The sequence below is a fragment of the Lampetra fluviatilis genome, chromosome 46, assembly GCF_964198595.1.
Source record: "Lampetra fluviatilis chromosome 46, kcLamFluv1.1, whole genome shotgun sequence".
NCBI lineage: Eukaryota > Metazoa > Chordata > Hyperoartia > Petromyzontiformes > Petromyzontidae > Lampetra > Lampetra fluviatilis.
This window is the reverse complement of record NC_136320.1, coordinates 3,991,798-4,018,670: the sequence shown is the minus strand read 5'-3', so window position 1 is coordinate 4,018,670 and position 26,873 is coordinate 3,991,798. Positions and strand designations below refer to the sequence as shown.

General features: G+C 48.8%; 1 protein-coding gene across 4 annotated transcripts in view; it reads left to right on the top strand.

Annotated features, from left to right (window-relative positions):
* LOC144947680 (uncharacterized) overlaps positions 1-26,873 on the top strand; it is a 239,799-nt gene that overhangs the window by 172,649 nt on the left and 40,277 nt on the right. Inside the window, exon 1 of one of the 4 annotated variants that reach the window (XM_078876955.1) lies at positions 6,850-6,980. The exons of 1 other annotated variant lie outside the window; for it this stretch is intronic. Coding sequence is in view for 1 of the 3 variants with exons in the window: in XM_078876953.1 (XP_078733079.1) it covers positions 23,107-23,148 (42 nt within the window). In the remaining 2 variants the exon portion in view is untranslated. Of the gene's footprint in view, positions 1-6,849; positions 6,981-20,077; positions 20,308-23,083; positions 23,149-26,873 lie in introns of those variants that run through there. 2 more of the 4 variants (XM_078876954.1, XM_078876953.1) reach the window with 2 other exon arrangements.

The window sequence follows — 26,873 nt, the reverse complement described above, 5'->3', positions numbered from 1 at the left end:
AAGTGGAAGTTTAACGCAACCAAGTACTCTAAACGTGTGATGTTGATTTTAAATTAGGAGTGAAAAACCGGAGGACCCAGAGAAAAATCCACGCGACCACGGGGAGAACATGCAAACTTGAAATATACAGGCGTTAGGGTCAGGATCGAACCCACGACCTCCTGCACACCAGGCGAGCTAGGTAACATATCGGCACCGTGGCGCCCATGCTAATAGCATCCCGTAACGCTGTCGATTAATTATAGAGAGGACCAAAACCCATATACAGCCACTACCCAGCCAATGAAAATCCTACTATTACCAAGCAAAGTTTTGTTGCCAGATAGAAGGGTAAAGAACCAATTATCATATTTTTACTGGCAAATGAGGTTCCCATAGTGTAGATGCTTGCCCCGAGCTCTCATACTCTGATGGTGCATTGTCCTTGAGTTGTGCGCCTTTTGGCGTCATCTGGTCCAACCCATATGAGACTAGGCTCTAAGGAAAGCTGTCTCGGGTGTGGATCAATCAACTTTAAGGACAGTGCACATTATCAGAGTTATGTTCTTTTGTTTGTATTATGACTGCAGGTATTGCGGTCTATGCAAACATGACTCCTTGTAAAAAGGTGTCAGTTTTGTTGCCAGATAGAAGGGTAAAGAACCAATTATCATGTATTAACAAATTAAGAAATGGCACGTAAACAAAAAGCACAAACAAAGTTATCACATCTTCTTGGTTCTTTCGGTAAAGTCACGTAGAAGGAAAATAATAAAATAATAAAAATAAAACATCATAAAATAATTCTCACGACGTTTCGGCCACAACGCAGGACTGCTGCTTACGTTGTGGCCGAAACGTCGTGAGAATTGTTTTATTATGTTTTATTTTTATTATTTTATTACTTCCCTTCTACGTGACTTTACCGAAAGAACCAAGAAGATGAATCCCTGCAGTCACGAAAGCTTTAAATCGAAAGTTATCACAACGAAGCAATGAATACATGAGGTCTCCTACACATCGCAGAGCACAATCCTCACCAAGCCAGGAAACCTTCACACGAGGGGCAGCGGTCAAAAAGTCACGACTCGCTTATAGCAAGTGAACAGCAAAATTTCGCGGATAATGATATTGGCCTACGAATGTTTTTGTTAAATATTTTTATAAATTACCTGAAATATGTAAATACGCTATTAAATATGTGAACATGATCATAATAACACATCTCTTCATCTCATCACTTTCTCTCGCATCACTTTCTCTCTCATCACTTTCTACGCACACGCTTGATCTCTCTATCTCTCTCTATGCAGTTGCGTACATCTTCTTGGTTCTTTCGGTAAAGTCACGTAGAAGGGAAGTAATAAAATAAGAAAAATAAAACATAATAAAATGATTCTCACGACGTTTCGGCCACAACGCAGGACGGCTGCTTGCGTTGTGGCCGAAACGTCGTGAGAATTATTTTATTATGTTTTATTTTTATTATTTTATTACTTCCCTTCTACGTGACTTTACCGAAAGAACCAAGAAGATGAATCCCTGCAGTCACGAAAGCTTTAAATCGAAATTCAGTTGCGTAGAGTCGAAGATGCGATTCGCGGATAGCCAAAATCGCGGACGACGGGTTCGTGAATAACGAGGGAATAGTGTAAGTGGAGGAGGTTGCAGGGTGGAGGAGGACAACAACTTTCCCAGAGGGGGCATTGAAGTTGCACCCAGAGGTCAACAACCTCGGAAAGGCCGGTGATGAGACTGCGACAGTCAACCCTGGCAGGTTGCATGCCGACTCTGTACGAGCTGTGGGATCGAGCAGAAGGAAGGACACGGATTGGCAAGGATGTGTGCCAACATCCCTACGCAGGTAAAAAAATGAAATTAAAATTAATAAAAATAAAACAATAAAATCACGACGTTTCGGAGGCAACACAAGTCTCCGTCATCAGGTGGGACCGTCACAGCAAGATGCATCAAATCTGGCTGTGACGGTCCCACCTGATGACGGAGACTTGTGTTGCCTCCTAAACGTCGTGATTTTATTGTTTTAATTTTATTAATTTTAATTTCATTTTTTACCTACGTGACTTTACCGAAAGAACTAAGAGTATGAATCCTTGCAGTCACGAAAGCTTCAAATCTAGAATCCCTACGCAGGACTCTCTTAAAAAAAAAACAGTCCCTTGAATCAGTGCGGCTATCCCGGGTAAATGTGCAGCTGTTAATTGTTATTGTCAACAGAATTGGCCCTGGTGACCTCTTATCACAGCGGCCTTGACCTACGTGTGCACAAATTTAAATGTTTAAAGCTGGCACGTACATCCCCCCCCCCCCACATCATTGATTTTCCGTGATTAGAGCTTCAATACATTTTCCAGTTTTTACAGCGCATACAGTATGAATCCTCGCATCGATCGAGAGGGAAAACACTGAATACATTTACAGAAGCGCCTTGGCGCCGACTTGAAAATTACGAGATCGCTCCTCTTGGAGAGTGAGAGAGAGGCACACGAGGGTGCGATTGTGGGTTCGCGCGAGCCAACATTTCCCCAGGGAATTTTTGGAGTTTTGCCGACGCGAAAAAAAAAATCCCCCGCGTAGATCCAGCCCGAAAAACAGTAAAAATAAATGAATCACCCTCGCTCTTTTTTGCTTGCACGAATTATAAGATCCTAAACCAGCCTAAACGTATGGGCCTCTTGCTGCGTACATTCCTGTCAACCCCTTATCAGAGCCTACCTATTACAGACCAATTCAGACCTTATTGGCCACCCCGTGCCACTTATACATCTCAACGTTCATCCTGTAAAGTCCCATCACAAGGGAGAAACACAAATAGACAAAAACAAATTACCCGTATTGAAACGGCTGTACGCCGTATGGACCTGAAAACTCAATTTCCCTCTTCAAGAATACCGGGTTAAACCGTCTGGGTTGACGGCTATGCATGTACAACAGTCCGCGGCTTAATGCGTAGAGCCAGACAACAGTCTGACGTGACTAATGCGCCCAAAGCATGACCAATATCTCTGGCGCACAGACACATACAGAGGAGGGAATAGGAGGGAAGCGATTAAGAAGATCTGATGGCACGGGATTCATTGGGGGATGACACTTCTGATGAGAGACTTTGAAGCAGAGAGAGGCAGTTGCCTGGGAAGGAGAGCCTAGTGGCCGGCTAAGCCTGTCCCCGGCGTTGGGAGCTCCCCAAGAGGTTGTTTTACTGGCGGACCGCCCGCCCCCTCGTCATGGGAATGTGGAATGTCCAGTCACTGCCTTAAAGGGAGCCGGCAGTGGAGATGGGGGTCATATTCTTAGGTTTTTTCGGTAAAGTCACGTAGGTAAAACATCAACATTAATGAAAATTCGGCTGTGACGGTCCCACCTGATGACGGAGACTTGTGTTGCCTCCGAAACGTCGTGATTTTTGTTTTATTTTATTTTATTTTCATTAATTTTGATGTTTTACCTACGTGACTTTACCGAAAAAACCTAAGAATATGATTCCTTGCAGTCACGAAAGCTTCAAATCTAGAAGAGATGGGGGTCCTCAGGTTTCACTCGCAGACGCAATGACATCCGATTCCCTCTTGCTTCGTCGTGTGGATCTCTCAGACATTGAGTGTCCCATTATACTGGTAGGAACGAAGTGGACCAGACCACCAATAGATTATATCGTCCGTCCGTCCGTCCGTCCGTCCGTGTATCAACATCGCCCCCTACTGCAAACACTTGGCAGGACCCTACAAAAACCTTTTGACTCAGTGGGGCTTTCCTGGCTTAACAAGTGTAATAATACATTATGTTTATATTCTTTGGTTATTCGTTCCTACCAGCCCACCCCGCAGGGTCCTGTTCTCGGGTGGCTAAGAGGACCCTGGGAGACGCCAACGATCTCCCTCCCACTGTGATGATTGGGTGGTCGTAAGGTGATTGTCTTGACAGGAACAACGCAGGTGCGTGGTGTACACTGCGATGAATTGGCGTGGCTGGCTCCACCCGCACCGGTGATGCTAAGGACCCCCTGTATTTGGAATTGTATTTCACGGCCCTTTGCCAGTCCATACTTGACCACTCACAGCACACCCCCAATGATGGCGGTTGTTCGACCATACTTCACCACGCTGAGCAATGGGCGCCCGGGACCGGTTCACGGTATAACTCGCCGTTGGTTCTTCGCCTTGGCCGGGGAATCGAACTTGGGGTCCACGGCGCGATGCGCTAAACCGCTGCGGTACCAAATTTACCCAATGAGAACGCGTGCCATCATCATCATCGTCATCGCCGTCATCGTCATCATCTAACACCGAACCACGATTGTCGTGCGGAGCTCACAGCCCCTTTGGCTGTGAGCTCTCTTCACTTTAGCCTCGGCGTGAGAGGATTTCATAGCGTCCCATTTGGTGTTGCCATGTTCAACGTCGTGAAGATTACTTGTTCCGCGCTGTTGTTTCCCCCACTGTGGGAGTTGACCCCCACTGCATACCAACAGGACCGTTGTTACAGTTGTACTTATTGGCTTGAGCGATTGTAGGGGCGGGGAGGCTTCTCTATAGGTGCACCTAGCCTGGCACAACCACCGTGATGTTACCGCTACTTAGTGGCGAACGGCGGTTGTTATTGTTGTTGAGCTCGCATAGCTGCCAACCACTTATCAGTGCCCTACGTTACTACAGACAAATGCAGACCGTATTGATCACTCTGTGTTCCTTATAAATCTCAACGTTCATCCTACAAAGTCCATCGCAAGGGAGAAACACAAACAAATAGGCAAAAATATATATTTTTTGCCCGTATTGTAACGGCTGCATGCCGTACGGACCTGAAAACTCGATTTCCCTGCACAAAAATACGGGGTGAGCCGTGTGGGTAGACAGCTTTGCCAACAGCCTGTCAAGTCTATACGGGGGATCTTTGTCTTTTGTGTGTTTGGGGAGCCTGAGGAATGGCAGCCCTACACTCGGAGTAATTTATTATTGCTGAGCATCGGGCGGTAATGAATTCAGCAGCCTTTAACAGTCGCAGTGAAATGCCCTCGCAAAAACAAACGAACACACAGCAAGCACACACACGTTGGTGCATGCAAAGATGCACTTACACACGCACGCATGCTTAACTTCTTTCGCACCGTACGTAGCCATAGCACGTAAACATCCGTAACAACTTTTCTCTTGGCACATCACGGGAAGGTGAGTGTCCGTAGAGTCAATGGTATAATGATGATGATGCACGGACACAGATAGAGGAACGGGAGAGGGAACGGATGCCGGAACAGAAGTCCCTAAAACGGACAGAGAGGAGGGCACGGGTCAAGATGAGCAGCAGGAAGAGAAGAGGAACCCCAAGGAGGAAGGGGAGGAGGAGGAGGAGGAGGCATGACCGAGTCTGTCATCTAAATCATTCTAATGTGTCGCCCTTTTTGACACTTACATCAAGGACCTTGCGTGAAGGTGCTCCCTAAATACGAAATAAGATGTCGGGAATGAGAGGGGTGGTGATGATGATGATGTGTGAGGAGGGAAGAGAGCAGTAGTAGAGAGAAGGAGCGAGCACCTGTGAGCGGCACGACAGAGCGGCGTCTGTTTTCACAGGGGGCGGGGCCAGAGAGGGAGGAGTCCAGAGTGGGGGTGGCCAAGCAGACGTCACGTGACTTACGGGAGGCTTGAACAGACTTAGCTATAAGAAATACTCCATAAAAAAAAAAACTGTATTATGGATGATATTGGCCGCGAAAGCCTACGTGTTTAAGCTGTAAGGGATGCTGTCGGTACGTGTGTTGTTAGCGAGCGCCTATTGCTGTGATAGTGCAGGCCAGCACAGAACGCTGTGGCCAGGACCATACGTGATCAATAATCTTTGACACACACCCCGTAACCAGGTTACAGTCCTCATTTTAGGCCGAGTCAACCTGAAAGAAACTCGTCACAGTCAGGGACCACGCTGTTCGCCAGGATCGTTGTGCTGTCCTGCGGGACACTGCGACACTTTGACGAGTCTGCGAAGGTGCAACGCCTTTACGCACACAAAGACAAAGATCCCCCGTGTATCCTTCACAGACTGTCGGGGCAAGTGCTGTTCGTGAGCACCGATGTGAAACCAGCACGCCGCACGAGGGGGGTGGGTTGACAGCACCACGCCTGGCCGTCTTTGTCTCCTTAGCGGTGACGTTTTATTAATCGAGGCTGAGTCAACCTAGGGGAGGCCCAGGACCAGTTCGTAAATATTCGTCACTGATTTTGGTCATAAGTGGGAACTGTATGTATGTTGAATTTCTTTCACACCGTACGTAGCCAACCGTGTTAATCGGAGGTGCGAACTGGGGTCGACGGGTTCGTAGGGCAGTCCGCTAACCACTGCACCACCGCTCCTACTAACCCACACAAAGACAAAGATCCCCCGTATAGCGTTGACGGACTGTATTGTCAAGTGCTGTTAGCAAGCACCAATGAAAGCCGATACGGCATACGAGGAGGTGGGTGTCCAGCACCACGCCCGGCCGCCTTTGTCTCCCTAATGGTGACGTTTACACACCGCACCAGCTACTTATTTGAGACTGAGTCAACCTAGGGGAGCCCTACGACCGGTTTTAGACAATGTTCGCTCGTGTCGGCCGTGAGTGGAAATCGAACTCGGAGCAGAGCGCAGCGTGCACAGCATCACTGCCCCCCCTCCCCCCGGCACACACGCGCACACAGACGCACGTATCGCGTATACACACACACACGCAGATGTGTGGCGGCATGCCCACCCACACAGCAGTGTCACGCGCGCACACACTGGGGGGGCACTGCTCTAGAGCCGATCTGTATGCAGACGACGAATGCTCGTGACTTATACTGCAGCGGCAGCAGCAGCAGCCGTGGTCTAGGCAGGCAGCGCGGGTTGACGAGTGAATGCGTTGCGCTAGCTAGAAAGGGGCAACCCAGCCACCACCACCACCACCACCAACATCGTCGTCATCATCTCACCGAACATCCCAGCCATCGTCCTCGGCTTTGCCAAAGGTGGGTGATGAGTGTTCGCTGTGGAGCCTCGCGCCCGTTGCGCAGTAGCGAGCGACCCGCTGGGATGACGATGGCCAAACGCAGAACGCCGCGATCGCAACGGGAGCGCTTGGAACGAGCGGCCCGCGGTGGGAGCAGATTCTGCGTCTTCCTACCCCCCTCCCCCCCGCCGCCGTGGTGCACGGGAACGCGAATTTACTGCCGTGCTTTTGCGACCCGTTGAAAAATCGACGGCCGCTCTGCTTGCTGCTCCGCAGAGGGCATTCATTCGGGAGCAACGGGGACGTTAGCGGAACGGTGTGCGGAGTGCGGTTGCACGCAGGTGCCTGTGTGTGTATCTGGCTGTGAACGAGCGTGTACTTAAGTAACTGTTTCTATACTTTTTTTTTTATTAAAAGGGGTGTTAATGCATTGCGTATACTTTGAGTGTATTGCACGGTATTTGCTTGTATGTTTAAAAATGCGGAAAATGCTTTGTACAGAGTAAAATCTACGGATTGTCGTTCACACAAATGAATGAATTGTTTCAATGATTGGTGTGTGTACACCATAAGAGACCGAGCATGTTAATGTGGCGATGCTGCTGCTGCTGCTGCGTTGGCTGTGGTGCAAAAGTGCAGCCAAGAGTGAGAATCTCAACACGCTCAAAGTCAAGTGAAATCTCCCACTCAAAGCACCACCACGTGAATATTCAATGTAATAATAGAACATTCAAGCAAAATATATTAAACACTGTGAACTTAAAATAAAAAAAAATGTAGGGCCATTTTTCGTAGCGTGCGAAGAAAGCCCAGAGAGAGAGAGAGCTTCTGGGAGGCCTTTCTTGGGGGTATTTTGCCTACTCTTCTGTCGTGAATTTGACCCGGAAGAAACTTGACGCTTCTTCGTCGTAGTAGCACACGTGCCACGCATCATATTAATGTGCTCCGAAGAAGGGCCATTGCTCGAAACGTTGCCTCCGAGAATTTTTTTCCTTTTGAGGCCATGCGGTGTTATTGAGGTTTTTTTTGGTTGCCGTTGTCCCAATTGAGTTTATTTTTGATTTGTCGACGCGCGATGGCCCCGTTGTGCCGGTCGCCTGGCTAGCTTCCGCGGAGAGATCCGTGCTGCTGCAATGAGCAGAGGCAGCAGCGAGCAGCAGCAACGAAACAAAGACGGCGACATTGCAGAGAACGAGCGCAGGGTCCTTGAGGAATATTGCACCACTTACAGAGGTGTTTAAAAGGTTGCTTCAACGGGGTGTGAAGAACAGCCGCACGCGTGCGCGCGTGTGTAGGCTGTGTTGTATATTCTTACATTCATCCTTTTGGAAATCGTCCTTTGCGGCGGGTTAATGCTCGCGGGGTAAGTTGATGGCGCGCGGAATTAAAGTGAAACGGTTCTGCGGCGTCGCTCACCGTGGACGGAGCCGGGGTCATCGAGCTGCCCGTTGAGGAATGCCCTTGCGGCAAATTAAAGTGGCACTGAATAAGGAACTTGCCGCGCGTGACAATCGCCAGGGAAGTGCATCCCACGTACGTACAACTCCGCGTGGCATCGGCGCGTACGATGTGGTGAGTTGTAATTGGACGTCTACAACGTCGGATGGTGCCACTATAGCACCGGCCACTGACACGTCTAAATTTGTGTGTGTAAGGCTATTGTCTAGGGCTGCTTTGGGAATGTATTTGCAACGTGTTTAGACGCTTACCAGACATAGACACAGTGGCAATGGGCTGTCGTAGTCACTGCTCTGTGTAATATCCCATAACCATGAAACCCACTTCCTGCCACCATGATGCCGCCGTTAATATAATTGATATTTGGCATCGCTTATCACCATTCACACCTCGATCTAGACATCATCATCATCATTAATGCAGTGCCACCGCCATCATCATCATCGTCGTCGTCGTCATCACGGGCACACATCGTGCACACACTATTTGTTTCACCACGTTACGTATTCAGGCAACACGTTCGGCACTCTGCTCAGAGTGACGGCCAATCTGCAATGCACACCACGCAAAGGCCCACGTGTGTATCGAGTCATAGGTGGAAAGTCCACATTCGCGTGATCATGACCTTGTTTTATATTTGTAGAGAACCTTTCACTCGACGCGTTTGACGCCGTTTAACACAACGGCGACGGGAGAACGATGTAGATGCCAGGGGTGTGCAAGGATGGAAGAATGGGTGACCGGGATAGAGGGGTACTTAGGGATCACCAAAGGGCAGGGGAGGGATGGGAAGGAGTGGAAGGGTTCGGGGAGGGAAGAGGAAGAGAATGGGCAACAGAGAAGAGGTGAACATTTAAGAGAGGAATGGAATGAGATGAAGGATGGAGGCTGCTCAATGCAGAGGGGAAGTTGATTTCAGTGGAGGGGTGCAAGGAGGAAAAGGACCGTAAACGGGATTGGGCACAGGGAGAAGGAGGGACAGAGAGAGAGAGAGAGAGACGGGGAACATTGGGAATTCAGAGGACGAGAGGGGACATGGAAGGAGACGAGAGAGGCAAGAGGTCATGGAGAGATGGAAAGACAAGCGTCAGGACTTTGAAAATATTCTTGGCCGAGAAATCCACCGAATCGGATTTTGCGTATCAACCAGATTTACACAACAAACCCTTCACAGCCGTCAGTATCACCGTTTCCTTACGAGGAAGACTACAATGGATGACGTTTCAGAAAATGACCCTTCATAGCACGTGATTTACACATAGCTCTCTGAAGTTCAGTTAAAACTAAACAAAAACGATTGTTTTTAACCAGGTAAGGCCCACTGAGCTATATAGCTTTTTTCAGAAGCGACCTGGCCACAAACGATAGCGCAATGAAGTGGCTCAACATGAGGAAATACTCTAAACGCGTGATGTTGATTCAAAATGTGGAGGGAAAAACCGGAGGACCCAGAGAAAAATTCCCGCGAGAATGAGGAGAGAGACACAGCAACCTCCAAGTATAGAGCAGGCGTCAGGGTCGAGATCGAACCCACGAACCTCCTGTATACCAGTCGACGTAGTTACCATCTCGTGAATGGGTCGCCGTGACCCACCGTCCCATCTGGGAGGATTAGCGGGGGGGGGGGGGAGTCTATGAAAAGAGCACCACTTTGTGTGAAATCGGCAGTGGTCATTTTATTATGAGAATGGTCCCAGCCATAGTAATGTCAAATTTCAAAGCCTAGCTCTGAGCAGCCAGCGGAGATTAAATAAACCTTGACTTAAAGCTTTCGTGACTGAAGGAATTCATATTATTTGGGTCTTTCGGTAAAGTCACGTAGATAGGTTCAAAGAAAATAACAAAAAATAACAAAAAACTACGACGTTTCGATCGCAACACAAGCGTCCGTCATCTTCCTGATGAGATGTGACGACCCCACAGATTCCCATATACATCCATATATTATATTCACACATTACGATGCATGTGACATAATAATCGCAACACAAGCGTTCGTCATCTTCGTGATGACGAACGCTTGTGTTGCGATCGAAACGTCGTAGTTTTTTGTTATTTTTTGTTATTTTCTTTGAACCTATCTACGTGACTTTACCGAAAGACCCAAATAATATGAAATTAACATGGTTAAATGGTAACCGTGCAGCTCCGTAATTGCTTTACCCACACCGCTTCTGGCTGAAGGCCATCCACTAGCCAGAAATCTAATGGATGCCTCCCTTGAGGTTCTTTGGCCCACTCGTGTCCGAACGCGAAGACACTCTGCCGCTAAAACCGCAACCCTGGATTCGTACGCAAGCCCCTCCGGCTCGCTCCGCGGTCTCGTGCGAAGACGTGTGGACTCGTGCTCCTCCGCGTCGCCCAACACCCCGCGCGTTGCGAACGTGGCGGCGAAACTTGAAGGTCATTCGTTCGCCGTCCATTATTTTGTCGTAAAAAAAAAAATCGGGGCCCGGTGCTGGCGCGCAATTTATTACCCATCCCTTGTTTCCCTACCTCGCGTCGCTCCCATCTTGCTCCCCTCCCCCCCCCCCAGCGCGTAACGGTCTCCTCCAAAATTCTGCCTCTTGCCACGCGTGCACCCGCGTCCCATCGGCGCTTGATACAACGCCTGCATCGAAGGTAAAGGTGCAGCCCTGCTAGCGCTCGCTCACGCCAATTGCTGGCGGATGTGCTTCCACTGCAGCGAGCTAAAGAGGGCCCAAACCCCTCCACCCATCGCCACCAGAGGATATTTCGGCCTGCCCTCCCACGCTGAGCAGGCGTCTTGGAAGAGGTGGCATTACCCACGTTTTACCCCCCACCACACCACTGTCGAGAACTCATGTAAACTCCCGAGTTGGACAGAGATGAATTGTGGGTTGTGTCGTGGGGGGGGGGGGGAGGTGGGATTTTTGTTAGATAACACGTCAACATCAGCTTGTTACCCACTCGTATGTGCTGGAATTGGCCTTCGGTCTCCACCGTAGGATCCTCTGACAAGTTGTTGAGGTCTTTTTGTCCTCCACCTGGATTACATTTTAAAAAAAAATCATAATTTCAAGTTCACTTGTTGATTCTAGATTTGAAGCTTTCGTGACTGCAAGGATTCACACTCTTGGGTTTTTTCGGTAAAGTCACGTAAGTGAAAAATAATAAAATAAAATAATAATAAATGAGAATAACTCAATGAAATCACGACGTTTCGGAGGCAACACAAGTCTCCGTCTTCAGGTGGGACCGTCACAGCCAAATTTACTGTATCAAGTGATACAGTAAGATCTTGTCTCTTGGATTTCTCTTCACTTGATACAGTAAATTTGGCTGTGACGGTCCCACCTGAAGACGGAGACTTGTGTTGCCTCCGAAACGTCGTGATTTATTTAAGTTATTTTCATTTATTATTATTTTATTTTATTATTAATTTTTTTACCTACGTGACTTTACCGATAAAACCTAAGAGTATTCACTTGTTGAACCGAGGCACGGGCCTACGCATGCGGAATGGTGGCTTACTTACCTACACCTTGACACCGATGTAATACGTATAAAGGCCGGAGGTTTCTGACGAAAGTTACTCCGGTGAATATTTTCGGCCCAGACATTTCTGTGCGGTCGTGTGGCCTCACCTGGCAGTCGCGTCGACAACGATGGCCTTGCGTGCCCGTACACCATGGAAGGGCGGGGGTGAAATGCCAACGCAGCCTCTACAAACACCCAACATGCAATAATTATGGTCAATACACTTTTTCTGGCATAAGGTATTCCAACGGTTTTATGGTAATTTTGTGGTGCTGATTCCAAATATGGCATCAGTTTTTGTCTATCACATCAGCTTTTTGAGATATCAAATATTGCATTTTCAATAAAAACTGCGGAAGAAAGCTATTAAATAAATGTGGATATCTACATAAAATGATATTATAAATACACTATCCTAAAAATACAGCACCATATTTTAACACTAAAGCAGTCACTGACTCGCAACAACTTGCAATCATAAGTGACAGAGTTAATTTCGGGTAAAATCAATGAAAATGGGGTATGCCGATAGCATAAAAATGAGATGTGATAGAGCAAATCTGAGATCAGATTTGGAATCAGCACCCTGAAATTAGTCTAAAACAGCTGCAAAAGTCCAGGCCGGAAATTTTTTTTTTTTTGTTGACCAGTGTAATGCATCAAGGTTGAAGCAGATCTCAGGGGGCTCTTGAGAAATGACGGCGAGGTAGGTTTCAATTAATTGACCGTGGCTCACAAATGTTCACGTCGAATTAAGCTGCCAACACACGAAGACAAAAAAAATCACCCTCAACTTGCTTCCCCTGCGTGTGAAATCCTATTACTGTGATGATATTAAGGCAACATCTGAACACCAGATTTAAATGCAACTTCCATTTAATCAACATCAATTAAATAGTAATTTTCAAATTTTGATTAGAGGCAAGTGCTGTGTAGCTCTGGGAAATGATTTTCAATTAAAACTTGATAGGATATTTTTTTTTCTGGTGAAACATAATTTTTTTTGCTGTGGCAATGATAATAATGTAAACCCTCAATTAAAAAATAAAATCCTCATGGCATGATGAGGATGCCTGCAACGTCACGTAGCCAATATCTTCATCACTAGGCGAGTAATGTGTTGCCTCCAACTGAAGCCAGTGGAGGGAACGGAGTGTTGGGGTGACGTGGTCTTGGGTGCAGGTGACAAGTCTGACAGACATTTTTAATCGTCATATTTTAGATTTATATCTGTGGAGTTTGGAGGTGAGGGACGCGGGGGGGGGGGGGTGAGGGACACGGGGGGGGGGGGTGAGGGACACGGGGGGGGGGGGTGAGGGACACGGGGGGGGGAGTGAGGAACTTTGCGTAGCCAATCAGAGGTGCGGGATAGGACAGCAAACTAAACATGGGGACGCCGTACAGGGGAGGCTTGCAGAAGTGGGTGAGGGTCACAGCGGCAGCTGGTGTTAGGAAATTATTGATGTGGGTGGCGTTGCGCTGGTGGAGGTGTGAGGTCGTGCAGAGTTGAGTGATCTGTGGGAAGGGACTGAGAGCTGTTGTAGGTGGACGCTCAAACTGGATTCCCGAACGGGGCAATTTTTTGTTGCCGACGACGGGAACCTCTGTGACATTGCCGTAGTGTCGCGTGTACAAATTCTTCGAACTCGAAGCAATCCATTCTTACACGCATGGCGCCATGCACGTTCGTACGCACGTGGGTATCGAGAGCCGGCAATCGATTTGAATCGATGCCTCGACGCCGCCGTTACGCGGTGCCTCAATCGTCATCGCCACTACCGTCCGTCACGATCCTCCGCTCGCCGTGCTCGGGGAATCGGATTCAACACCGCAAAATCTCGGCCGTGCTCATTCAGTGCTCTGGCGCAGCCATTTGTGTGTGTGCCCTCCTCCCGGAGCCAACCCCTCGGGTGTTGCTGTGGAGCACGTCGTCGTTGTTGTTGTTGTTGTTGTGGTCACTCGAGGGAACCCTCCTCGGCGGCTCCGCGATGGTCAAGTGTTCGTTCAATTCTACGTGACTTTACCGAAAGAACCAAGAAGATGAATCCCTGCAGTCACGAAAGCTTTAAATCGAAATTTAATCGAAGTAAACTTCCACAGCTGAGCACTGTTGTATGTTATTTATTAAACCCCGGTGGTGAGAGGGGGGATATGGCGTAAGGCGCGGTGGTCATGGGTCCATTTGGCTTGAATATAAACGTTTTGGGAAAATTGTTCCAATTTATGTAGCATTCACAGTAATCTTTGGAAGAATGTAATCAACCAGGTGGGGTGTTGACTGTTGTGTTGGCCGACTCTCTGTGTTGTATTGCATTGTAGTTCAAAGTTTACTATGTTTGCCTGGTGGATGCATAGGCAACATCATAGCTGTGTAGTCATCGTTGCAGCTGCATTATCATCAACTGCAACAGCAGCAGCATCAACTGCATTCCAAATCATCAGCTTCATTGTGACATCATCACCATCATAACCGCCAACTTCACAATGATCGTCATCAGCAGCAGCACCAGCAGAAGTCGTATTGTCCCTTCATGATCCATCAAATGAGCACCATTTGGTGGGAATTGAACGTTGGTTGTGTCGAGGTGACCTACCTTGGTCATGTGGACAGTGCTGCCGATAGAGAAGAGCATTGATCGATGCTTAAACAAAAAAGACGCATGGAGCCACTTTGTATTGTGTCCGATTACTCTCAAACGGAACTCACCCGAGGTGTTGTGGATAAATGAACGAATTGGTGGCACACCGGTGCGGCATAACACACCGGTCCTCAAAAAAACTGTTTAAAATCAGAATTTTAACCGACATACGCCTCCCGACTGCTTCAACATCACGAAGAATAATTTTTGACGCACCACCCCGCAAGGTTTTTCTGACGGGGGTTTGCGAATCGTTCCCACCACGTGCACACGTGCCCCCACGTGCACACGTGCCCCCACGTGCACACGTGCCCCCACGTGCCCACGTGCATCGCCCCCGCGCGGCGCCCTCGGAACATTTTCCCCCCATTTAGCAGGCAAAAGGTGAAGGTGCAACCCTGCAACTTGCTTGCCTGCGACACTGCTGGCAGAAGGACCTCCAAGGGAGGAAGCTCTAAAGGGTATTATCGTGGATGTGTGTTAAACTTCTTTCGCACAGTACGTAGCCAACCGCGCTAATCGGAGGTGTAGAGGAAGGTAAATAAACTAAACACAAAAACCAGTTCTGAAGCCTACTCTTCCACACTGGTTGGACGTTTTGGATATAAATGTTATTTCAACCGCTGTAGAATTCCCTAATCAAGTGATATCACATTCCAAATGTTCATAAAATCATGTATATTGTATTTCCACAAAATCTCCACTCGTTTCATTTATCCCTAAGTCCACCTGTTACGGAATCCTCGGTCGACTGAGGATTTGAATTCACAACCTCCACGATTGGGAACCGAGCGTGTCAACCACAGCTCCCCTCGGGCCCGATGTAGGTGAACCGCGTCGGATGAATTATAATTATTCCCGTAAATATCTTGTTCCTTGGCAATACACGTGTCGCCATTGCCTGCAGGGAATTTCGAATGCAAGAGCTTTCGCGTTTTCAAGGGACTCCAGTGGCATCATTTGTGAATAATTGCTGCAGAGATATGTTCCACCGCTCGCAGCGAATCTCCCGCGACGATCGCTAGTCGCGTGTCCTCGTCGCTCGTTGGCGCTGTGATCTTGATGTGTGATTACGAACACAACGCGTGGCCGAGGTGGCACGGTGGGTGCCCGCAGGAGTCCCATCGTGGTCCCGTCAGACCCTCTTGAGCCAGCACTGCTGAGACCCCCGGGGTTTTAATTCAGGCGGCCACAAATAAACAAGCCTCCCTTTTTCGTCCCGGCTGATCGCTATTGAAGTTTGTCTGCATTGGCATTTTCTGGCGCCTTTCCCTGGCGATCTGAAGCTCTGCTGACTTTCCAGGAATTTAATTTGTTTCATGTCACCACTGCAGTAGCATAATTGGGATATAATTGGTAATTAAAAACAGCGCAGTGTGTATATTTTTAATGGGAATGCCACTGTACGCTGTTTGGAGTGTTTCACTCCCAACGAGAGTCGCCACACAAACGCTTTCCGTATTTTTCACATTTAAACGAATCGCACGGCCCCTCCGTCGTGGGGCTCTCGGGTCGTGCCGCGCGACGTCCGACGTTTCGCCCCCCCCCCTCCGTCCTGTGAGAGCTCCGTCGGAGTCTCTGCGGAGAGATTTCCAGAACGGCTGCAAAACCCCTTCCACGGGCCTTTAGTAAGGGATTCCATTGTTGGCGTTATTTTTTTTCTCCATATAATTCAAGCGTTGTTTTTGTTGTTGCAAATATCCCATTCGTGTGGCGCTGCGGCGAGAGCATTTCATTGACGATCGAAGACTGCAAGTTCGAGTTTGAGGGTCCACTCAACCCAAGTTCAAGTTCAAGTTAATTGATTAGGTATAGCCCTGTGAGCCATTCGACCCATCAGTCAATAAAATGAGTTCCACTTTGCGCGCGGTTGGCTGCAGAAGGTAGTGCTGCAAATGTCCTTGTTGCACTATACTTCTATGCTCACACACCTACGCTCCCCGCCTCCACCTGCACTGAAGACCCTCGTGCAAGTGCGGTCAATCGCCGACAGCGTCCCAGAAATTCGCGGCGCCTCTCTCCAGACTCGCTCCCCAGCCTGGACGTGAACACAGCGCGTTGCTGATCACCCTGCCATGCGCAAGAGAAACCCGTACGACCCGCTCGTCGAAAGCCCTCGCCCAGCAGTGGATTCACAATGGGCCGGGCGAGCACGAAGGGCTACCGGTGGAGATGAGCATTGCCCCGCAATGATTCGAACGCTGAGATGGCTGTCCTGTAGCTCAGACAACAGAATTTAACTATGCTGTTGCGTGGATGAATGAAAACTGAATAGGCAAGATTTCGTAAGATATTGCAATGGTTTTTTTTGTAAGTACTACTCTGATTTTGCCGGGCCCTTCCGTTTTTCGCACGTTTCTGATTGCCCAATTTCGCAATTTTGAACGGATGTTCAGCCGGATTCGTATATCACGAGCTGAGATAATCTTGCAAAGAGTGTTCTGTTAAATGTTGTTAAAAATGGCAATTATTTACCCAGGCAGAAAAGCCTTGGCGAGTCTTGTGGTTCTTATCCAGGACGGTCCTGCATTGGGGATATTTGGCAAGTGCCACTAATGAGCGTCTGGCGTCATGTGGGACACAACTGGAGGACCTGGAGAAATCCCACACAGAGTGGGGGGGGTTAAAACCACCTGCCCTTCCACCTTCAGTCCATCTCGCAGCCCCACGCCTACAACACATAGCAAACTCAAGTCGTGTTCGCACATCCAAGTTTCTGTTACCTGCCAGAGTCAACCCTGCTCAGCTCTGAGAACCGGTGTGGAGGCTCGGTCCATCCGTGACGCTTTGCGCCGAACACAACTTGACAACTCCAGCAAGAATTGCAATATTTACGCGAAACAGGGAGCCCATTGTCAAATAGCCAAGGCAAGTTTCTCTTTATTAAATTACAAATGTGATTTCATAACCTGCCGAGGTTTTAGACGGGAGACGTTCGTGGTTTGGCAGATTATGAGAAACTTCGTGTGGGCTGGTTGCTGCCGATGCTATCCCATCCCAGCAGGTTCACTCCCGCACAGCTTGCAATTTTCTCTCCCTTACATTTACTACCACATGAGAATACGCGTGTTGTGTTGTTTCTAATTTTCGCTCGGTAACATTAATCTTACGCGCAAATGTTGCGTTTGTTTAACTGGAAGCGCCTGTGCTTACCCGAATATGGCGTAGGTGCGTGCAGATGGAGCTAGGAATTGAATGGGAGAATCGCGGTAAGAAACTTGGAAGTCCGGAGTAGAACGTGATAAGAAAGCAACGCAGGGAGTTGATTATAAATTAATATCAAAGGTAAAGGTGCAGCCCTGCAATTGCTCTTGTCACTGGTGGTAGAAGGGCTTCCACTCCAGAGGGAGAGTTAGGGAGCAGCTATGGGGAGGCTATTTAGTGGACTATTTCACGCTGGCCAGACATCTTGACGTTCGCCTGTGGTGAACCGATTATGACTGCTGTGTGGACAGAGACGAGAGGCGGTGAGGGATGGGATTTAAGAAACTTGCATCGTTGTTTTAACCGTTACGCCGGTAGATCGAACCGGTGACCTTTGGATTGCAAGTCCAGTGTGCTAACCTGTACCCTACAGCGTCACAGAGTGATGTGGTGCCGCGGTGGCGAGATGTTAACTACCTCGCCTGGTATACAGGAGGTTCGTGGGTTCGATCCCAACCCTGACGCCTGCTGCTGTATATTTGGAGTTCGCGTGGCTCTCTCCCCGTGGTCGTGTGGATTTTTCTCCGGGTCGTCCGGTTTTCCCCTCCACATTTTGAATCAACGTGTGCGTTGAGAGTATTTGTCTGCTCTACATTTCCACGTGATGAGCCTACTTCATTGAGCTATCATTTGTGGCCAGATCGCTTCTAAAAAAGAGCCATATAGCTCAGTGGTGACCTTACCTGGTAGAAAAAAAAATGTTTAGTATAGTGTCATATATGTGCCTGGCACAACCGCGTATCAAGCAAGCGAACAGTGCAGCCGGGAGCGTCATTTGAATTCACATTGAGTGCATGCGTTCGCATTTTGAAGCGCCACTGAAAAACTGACACTTATCTTCGGCAGTGTCAGATGGCATGCATATTTCACAAGGCACATGGAATATACAAAATGCGTTTTTCCCCCGCTTGTTGTCATTATCACTGATCGTATTCTAATTGTGCTATTGGAGTCATGTCAAATGCAGATCCTGCTGGAACAGCCGCAGTTGGCACCTTGAGCTCGTGAAAAAACTGTGTAGATGTCCATCGCCTCGTGGGGAATTGAGAGAAAATATGAGACCCCCCCCCCCCTCGCTTAGCACTCCTTCTGAGGTCACTTCATTAGGCCTGTCTCACAAGTAGCACCCACCTCTCTTCTTCACGCCCTGTGAAAGAGTGCTTCACCATCTGTCAGTCACCTCCGAGGTAAAGGTTCAGCCCTGCAATTTGCTGGCTCGCGCCACTGCTGGGAGAAGGGCCTCCGCTAGAGGCGAGTTTTAGACAGGCTCACGAGAGGGTACGTTGGCCAACTCTTCTTTCACGCTGGCCAGGGGTCTTAGAAGAAGTGGAGAGTTCATCTTCTTGGTTCTTTCGGTAAAGTTACGTAGAAGGGAAATAATAAAATAAAAATAATAAAACATAATAGAATACAATTCTCACGACGTTTCGGCCACAACGCAAGCTGTCGGAAAGACAGCATTCGGACGCTGTCTTTCCGACAGCCATGTTCTTCACCTGAGGACGGCTGCTTGCGTTGTGGCCGAAACGTCGTGAGAATTGTATTATATTATGTTTTATTTTTTATTAATTCTGCCAGACTTGATGCGTCGTAAAAAAGGCAGCCTAAATAAAAGTCGGCCTTCGAGTAACAACGACGACGTTCCTGCCCCCCCCTCCCTTCGCAAAAACCCCCAAACCCCTTCTCTTTCAAGCTGCCGCTCGGTACCCGGGGCGGCATTTTGCGTTGTCTGGGGTGGGTGGGGGTGGTGTGTGGATGGATGTGGGTGGGTGGGTGTGGGTGTGGTGTAGATGTGTGGGTGTGGTGTGGATGTGCGGGTGGGTGTGGGGGAGTGTGGGTGGGTATGTAGGTGTGGTGTAGGTGGGGTGTGGGTGGGTGTGGTGTGGGTGGGTTGGGGAGTGGGTGTGGTGTGGATGTGTGGGTGGGTGTGGGGGAGTGTGGGTGTGTAGGTGTGGTGTGGGTGGGGTGTGGGTGGGTGTGGTGTGGGTGGGTTGGGGTGTGGGTGTGGTGTGGATGTGTGGGTGGATGGGTGTGTGGTGGGTGGGGGTGGGTTTGGGTGGGTGTGTGGTGGGTGTGGTGTGGGTGGGTGGGTGTGTATGGATTTGGGTGCTGACTTGCCGAGCCAATCGGGTGGCTGCGGCTCCACTTCACCCCCCTCCTCTCTGCCTGCGGAATGCCGCGGGGCTGGGCTGACCGGGCCGCCCCCCCGACTCGGGCAGGAAAAAAGTCTTCATTCTGATTGCCCTCATTACAACAGCGCTCACTGCACACAACACACACACCACGCACACGCAACACAATCAGCAGTCCGCAGGGTTTTTTTTGTTTGGAGCGGGGCAGGGGGTGATCGCCTCTCTCTCCTCTCTCTCCTCGTTCTTCTGTTGTTGGCGGATTTTCGCGTCCAAGCCAGCGGGCTTCCGCCAGCGCAGTCTTCGTGTAGGCTGCTGCTGTTGTTGTTGTTGTGAAGACGACGCTTTGGCGGTTCGCTCCCGACACCTCGCCCAGTGATTTTTTTGTCTTTGGGCCTCGCTGCAAGTTGCCAAGGTAAGGAGGAGCAGGGGATGTCGCCGAGATGGATTGAGATTGGGTGGAGGGGTGCGGAGGGGCGAGAGACCACAGCAGCATGACTTTTTTTTTATTGGTGATGCAGAGTTGAGATGAACAATGGACACTTGATGGGGTGTGGGAGGTTTTTTGTGTCTATTGCTGCAATGTAACGTGTCCGATGACTTATTGATTTTAAAACAGATTTTTTGTTTTGTTTTCACCGGCCCGTGTTGTCGAGAGCGACGTTGAGCCGACTTTGCGCTCCCTCTGTCCCCGCTGTCTGGCCGACGACGTTTCGGGCTCCGCACCTCGTAGTGGCCGCTACGCCGCTCTCTGGAGGCGGCGTTGGGGAGCGGCCCGGGTTCGACCTCCCCCGCTCCACGGCGCAACGCCACTGACGAATATCCGAGATGTCCACCCGCAGCTGTCAACCCATCGCTGTCCACCCATAGCTGTGAACCCATAGCTGTGAACCCATCGCTGTCCACCCATAGCTGTGAACCCATAGCTGTCCACCCATAGCTGTGAACCCATCGCTGTCAACCCATCGCTGTCCACCCATAGCTGTGAACCCATCGCTGTCCACCCATAGCTGTGAACCCATCGCTGTCCACCCATAGCTGTGAACCCATAGCTGTCCACCCATAGCTGTGAACCCACAGCAGTAAACCCATAGCAGTGAACCCATAGCTGTCAACCCATAGCTGTCAAACCATAGCAGTCAACCCATAGCAGTCAACCCATAGCAGTCAACCCATAGCAGTCAACCCATAGCAGTCAACCCATAGCAGTCAACCCATAGCAGTCAACCCATAGCAGTCAACCCATAGCAGTCAACCCATACAAACTTACCCCGTATTCTTGTACAGAGAAATTGAGTTTTCATGTCCATAAGCGTACAGCCGTTTCTATACGGGCAAACACAAAAAAAATAATAATGTGTCTTTGTTTGTGTTTCTCGCTTGTGGTGATGGGACTTTGTAGGATGCACGTTGAGATTTCCAAGTGGCACGGGGTGACCAATAAGGTCTGAATTTGGCTGTGATAAGGGGGGTTGGCAGGTATGAAAATGCGATGTGTCAAAACATCGCCGAGCGTGGTGCTGGCCACCCCAGCTACCCCAGCCACCTCGTGTGTGCCACAGTGCCGGTAGCCTTCATAGGTCGATTGCTACTCGCTAAGAGCAACTTTCCCCAAACAGTTCGTGAAGGCTACACCGGAGGGGGATCTTTGTGCGCGTGTGTGGGGGTGTTTCCCGATGGAGAATTCGTGTTTTGTGATGATAACAAGCAAAGCACATCCTGAAAATGGTTTCCTGCAAAAGAAAATGTTATCTTAACTTGGCAGGGCATCGAGAGGGGTGGGGTGGGGTGTTTGCTTTAAAGTGAGTGAAACAAGAAGTAACACCGATAAAGGCGCGATAATAAATCGTGGGCAAGGGTGCAGCCCTGCAATTTGGCTTTCTCGTGCCGCTTCTGGTGGAAGGGGCCCTCGGATCGCGAGGGCTGTAAGGGACGGGCTGTTTAGGGCCTGCTCGTGCCACTAGGCCGAGACGTCTTGCAAGACGTGTGCTGGTCACCCCACACTTTCCTCCACCAAACGTGCCACTAAACTGCGGTAAACACCGTTCATTCTGCTGCTGACGCTGCTGGGTGCACGGAGGGGGAGCGATGTTTAAACAAATTCCTGCCCCATAATTTCAAACTTCTGCGCGCGTCAAGGGAGATGAAAACCAGCTGCGCTCATTATTCCAGCACCGTGGCATCTTCCACCACGCAATTTCATCGCGCTCGCCATTAAATGTGCAGACTAACTTTGACTTTTCGGGTCATTCACTTGATACAGCAAACGTGCTGTGACGGTTCCACCTGAAGACGGAAGCTTGTGTTGCCTCCGAAACGTCGTGATTTTTATTTTATTTTAATTTTACTTTAATTAATTTAAATTTTTTACCTACGTGACTTTACCGAAAAAACCTAAGAATATGAATTTTCGAGTCATGTTGCCCACCCCCCCCGCAAGCATGTTCTTGTTACAATTCCACTGGGAGGCTGCTGCGAACGAGCCGCGAATTCGCGGGCACATTACGTGCGTGTACGTAAATTGTATTCCGCGGAGCGCCGAGGCGACGTGCGTGCCCAGCAGTGTTAAATATTGAGATGAAGTTTAAAAAAAAATAGATAAAGCTGAGCGGCGTGTGCCCATTGTGTTCAGAAAATCATTGCTGGAGCGTGAGATTGAGTGGAGTGGATTACTTGCAGCAACACCCCATTCTTATTATGGTCCATTGCTAGATTTCCTCCAGTAGCGACGAGACATTGCTTGCGCTGTTTGTGTGCCCGTCACCTGATTTAACAGACCACATCAACAGCCCTTTATCAAGATGCCACTTTGTTTGGCGATGCTGCTGCAGCTTCTGCTGCTGCTGTTGCTTTGGCGATGGTGCACAGGCGCAAATGACCAGAAAAACTCAACGCCATCTCGTCAACATCGTTGTTGCCTTAAAAATACATAGAAATCTGTGACGTTTCAGGAAATGGCCCTTCTTCATGGCACGTGAGCGTTTGTGCGCTATGCAGAAGGGTCATTGCCAGAAACGTCGCCGATTACATATGTCCTTGCTTTTGAAGGCCACAGCTTTGTTAACAGGTGCGTTGAGTTCTTTGCCATTGTACGAGTAGGATGAAGGGCTTCCGCGCACTTGATCGGTCAAGGGGGTCGTTGGACCGTGCTCCACCGCCGGTGACCGCGGGTTGGCGGCAGGCAGGGACCGGTTTCGGGTATCGCTCGCCGCTGATGTTGGCCGCGGGGCAGACATCAGACGCAGTCTCTCGCCAGGTTCGTGCCGCTGTGCTGCTGGTCACCGTGCCCCCCCCCCCCCCCCAGTAGACAAGCAACGCTGTACCCCCCAATGTATTCCATGCGTGTAATCGGAGTCATGTCTTGAGACGACAAACCAATGTAGAACTCTCGCAGAGCGGTGCTTCAGCCCGCGTTAGGAAACGGTCCGCAGAAGGAGACGGCACAGAACTGCTCCTGAGATCTTTTCAAGTCGCTTCTGATCCACACACAAGGGGGGGAGGGGCGGGTCAAAGCTTTCTCACCCGCCCTGCTACAAAGAGTCACGCTCGGTGCATGGCAGTCGAACCGATATGTTAAATTGTCGAACTTTTGTGCAAAACTAATTTTAATACGGTGCTCGTTGTGTGGAGTCATCGGTGATCGGTCTCAAATCGCCAACTCGCTGCACTTGAGAACCTGGTTCAGATACGAAGCCAGGATCGCGGCCGGTATGAGCTCAGCGCTCCATTCTCTGAGCCGTTCGGCCACGTCGGCCCACCGCAGGCCCGTTTAAGAGCAAATAAATAAACGCAGAAAATACGATGGACACGGGGGGACAATATTGTTTTCTCAGCATGCACGTCTCGACCCCTAGCAGAGAGCAGCCCCAATCTCAGAGGGTGCATTAAACACGGGGGTCACCGCAGCAGGAAAGACAAACGCAGGCGTGGACATGAAACAAAAACATCCTCAAGGATGACCCTGACGCGTCAGCGGTCCTCGCTCCGCAACCACCTCGTGTCGAACGGTGTGGGGGGGGGTGTCACGTGAGCCGTGGGAACGGTGAGCCACTGGGCGGCTTGGGATAATTTCCTGAAATTCTTGTGAATAGCAAATATTACAGAAAATTATGTTTGGCCTACGGAAATCTTTTTAATGAATGACCTCACATAAATAAGCTATCAAATACATGAAAATAATCGCAAGAGAAATACAATTTGGTTATGATTAACATAAATTAAATACAAATGTAAGTATTAAATAATATATTCTTGGTTCTTTCGGTAAAGTCATGTAGAAGGGAAATAATACAATAAAAAATATATAAACCAATTTTTATACTTTACCGAAAGAACCAAGAATATGAATCCCTGCAGTCACGAAAGCTTTAAATCTAAATTGTATTAAATAATAGTTGATAAATTCACTTACCTTAAATTATAATGATGCTGCCCATCATCACTTTATCTCTCACCTCTATCTCATCACTTCCTTTCTCTCTCCCGATGCAGTCACGTCGAGTTCCAGATGCCATTCGCGGAAAACCAAAATCGCGGATAGCAAGTTCGTGAATAACGAGGGAATAACCGAATCGAATTCTTACTCATTGTGTCACCTTCGCAATTTTCTCCGAGTAAGATACACAACCCGGCGGTGGAGCGGTGGCTTCGACGATGGCTCGCTTATTTGTTAAGCGTCTTGAGATGCTGCCGCGTGACTATTATTGCGCTTTCTTCAGAAGCGACCTGGCCACAAAAATGACAGCTCAACGAGGTGGTTTATCGCGTGGAAACGTATAGCAGCCAAACAGTCTACAAGCGTATGGTGAACCCAGTGTATTTCGATTTAAAGCTTTCGTGACTGCAGGGATTCATCTTCTTGGTTCTTTCGGTAAAGTCAGCTTAAATAGACGCTCCAAGCATGGTGGGTGTTTAATTCAGACGCTGTCTCCCCGACAGACCTGGTCTTCACCTGAGGACGGCTGCTTGCGTTATGGCCGAAACGTCGTGAGAATTATTGTATTATGTTTTATTTTTATTGTTTTATTATTTCCCTTCTACGTGACTTTACCAAAAGAACCAAGAAGATGAACCCAATGTATTCACGCAAATTGTTACTGTGCGGGAGTCAAGCCTAAAAGCCGTTGCCCGCATCGTTGGCCCAATAGAAAATATTCTCTTACGTTTTATGTATGTGTATGTATGTATGTTGAACTTCTTTCGTACCATACGTAGCCAACCGTGCTAATCGGAGCTGTTGTCCTGAGTATATCCCATTTGGGATGTGGGTGAATACGGCCGCCACGTTGAGACACGTCAACAGTTGATGCTCAGTGTAGCCTGGTTGGTCAAAGTCATAGGAATGTGGAATTGTCCACACTGGCTGGCTCAAGCCTGCTGATGGAAGGTGAGCGTTGCCAAATTGCTTATTGCAGAATGAGCAGAGGGAGCGGTTGCGGCAAGGAGTGGCGGATGTAAGCAGATTTTCTTTTTGCACTAATCTCTGTGATTGAAATGACATCTATGCGATCTTTGAAACGTTGAATTGTAAGCAAAAGCTGAAAATAACGATGTCATCAAGCATTTTTAAAACTCCCTTGTCAGCTTTTCATAAATTTTGGTTGAGCAAATGTTTTTTTTTCTTCCCCATTTTGTTTCCACATTGAACATAAATCCCACGTTCGTAAATCCAGTTGTTTATTATGGTTGGTCTTGCCATGGTTGTAAATCTACCGACATTTTAGACTCGCCGTATATATATTCAGTTGCCTTGGTGGAGGTTCTCTTTTTTTTCCTACAGTAGGCACGGCAGAGTTTGAAGTTGAATTTGTTCAACCGGCTGAGAACTCAAGAGACCAGAATGAGTCTCATTTGCAAGAGCGACCCCCCCCCCGCCTGGGTTGTCGCCAACGTGACACGATCAAAAGAAGCGTAAACACTGAATCACACGAGAAATAAAAAAAATATTGCAAACATTAATCAGTGTTCAATGAAAAGCCACATCTTACACTTCCTTGCAGTGCAAATCGGCTCATAGAACATTGGGACGTTTTCTTCTTGGTTCTTTCGGTAAAGTCACGTAGAATGGAAATAATAAAATAATAAAAATAAAACATAATAAAATAATTCTCACGACGTTTCGGCCACAACGCAAGCAGCCGTCCTCAGGTGAAGAACAGGTCTGTCTTCCATTCTACGTGACTTTACCGAAAGAACCAAGAAGATGAATCCCTGCAGTCACGAAAGCTTCAAATCGAAATTGGGACTTTTCTGAAGGTGGTGTTCAACTCTTTAAGGGTCGATGGGTGGGGGAGGGCTGAGTTGACCCGAATGAGAACTCTTGATTTTGAAGTTGGCGTTACATCAGTAGAAACCACAGCACACGATCGATTAGTCACGTGTGTGGCGCGTTGCGCTGCACACGCGAAGCACGAGGCTCGCGAGAAGTCTGGCAATGCGGCGCAAATGCAGGGAAGGTCGTCTGAGGTTAATCGTCCAACGTTGTTGGTGTTGTTCAGCCTAAACCCGCCCTTACTGGCTTCCAAGTTAACCCAGCTGGCCGGCCACAGCAGGGCTGTTTGTCTCGTACATTGCGTAACAAAGACAAAGATCCCCCTGTATCCTTTAAAATATTGCTCGGGGGAAATGCTGTTTGCGAGCGCCTATTAAAGTTGGCGCGGCACATGAAGGGGGTGGGTGGGTGGCCATCACCTCCCCCTCCCGCCGTCGTGATGATGTTTTCACACTGCTCCAGGTACTCATTTAAGGCTGAGTTGACGTAGGGAAGACCCAAGACCGGTTTAGATGTGTCACCAATGTTGGCTGTGAGCAGGAATCGTATTCGGGTCGCCGGGTATGCAGGCGCTGTGTGATAACCACGAAAGTCCCACTCTTACATTACTTTGAAATGTGTACAAATGCGCAAATACCGTAGTTTTGCTAGTCCTTTTAGCGAGCACCTATTAATGCTGACGCAGCACGTAAAGGGAGCGATGTGGACAC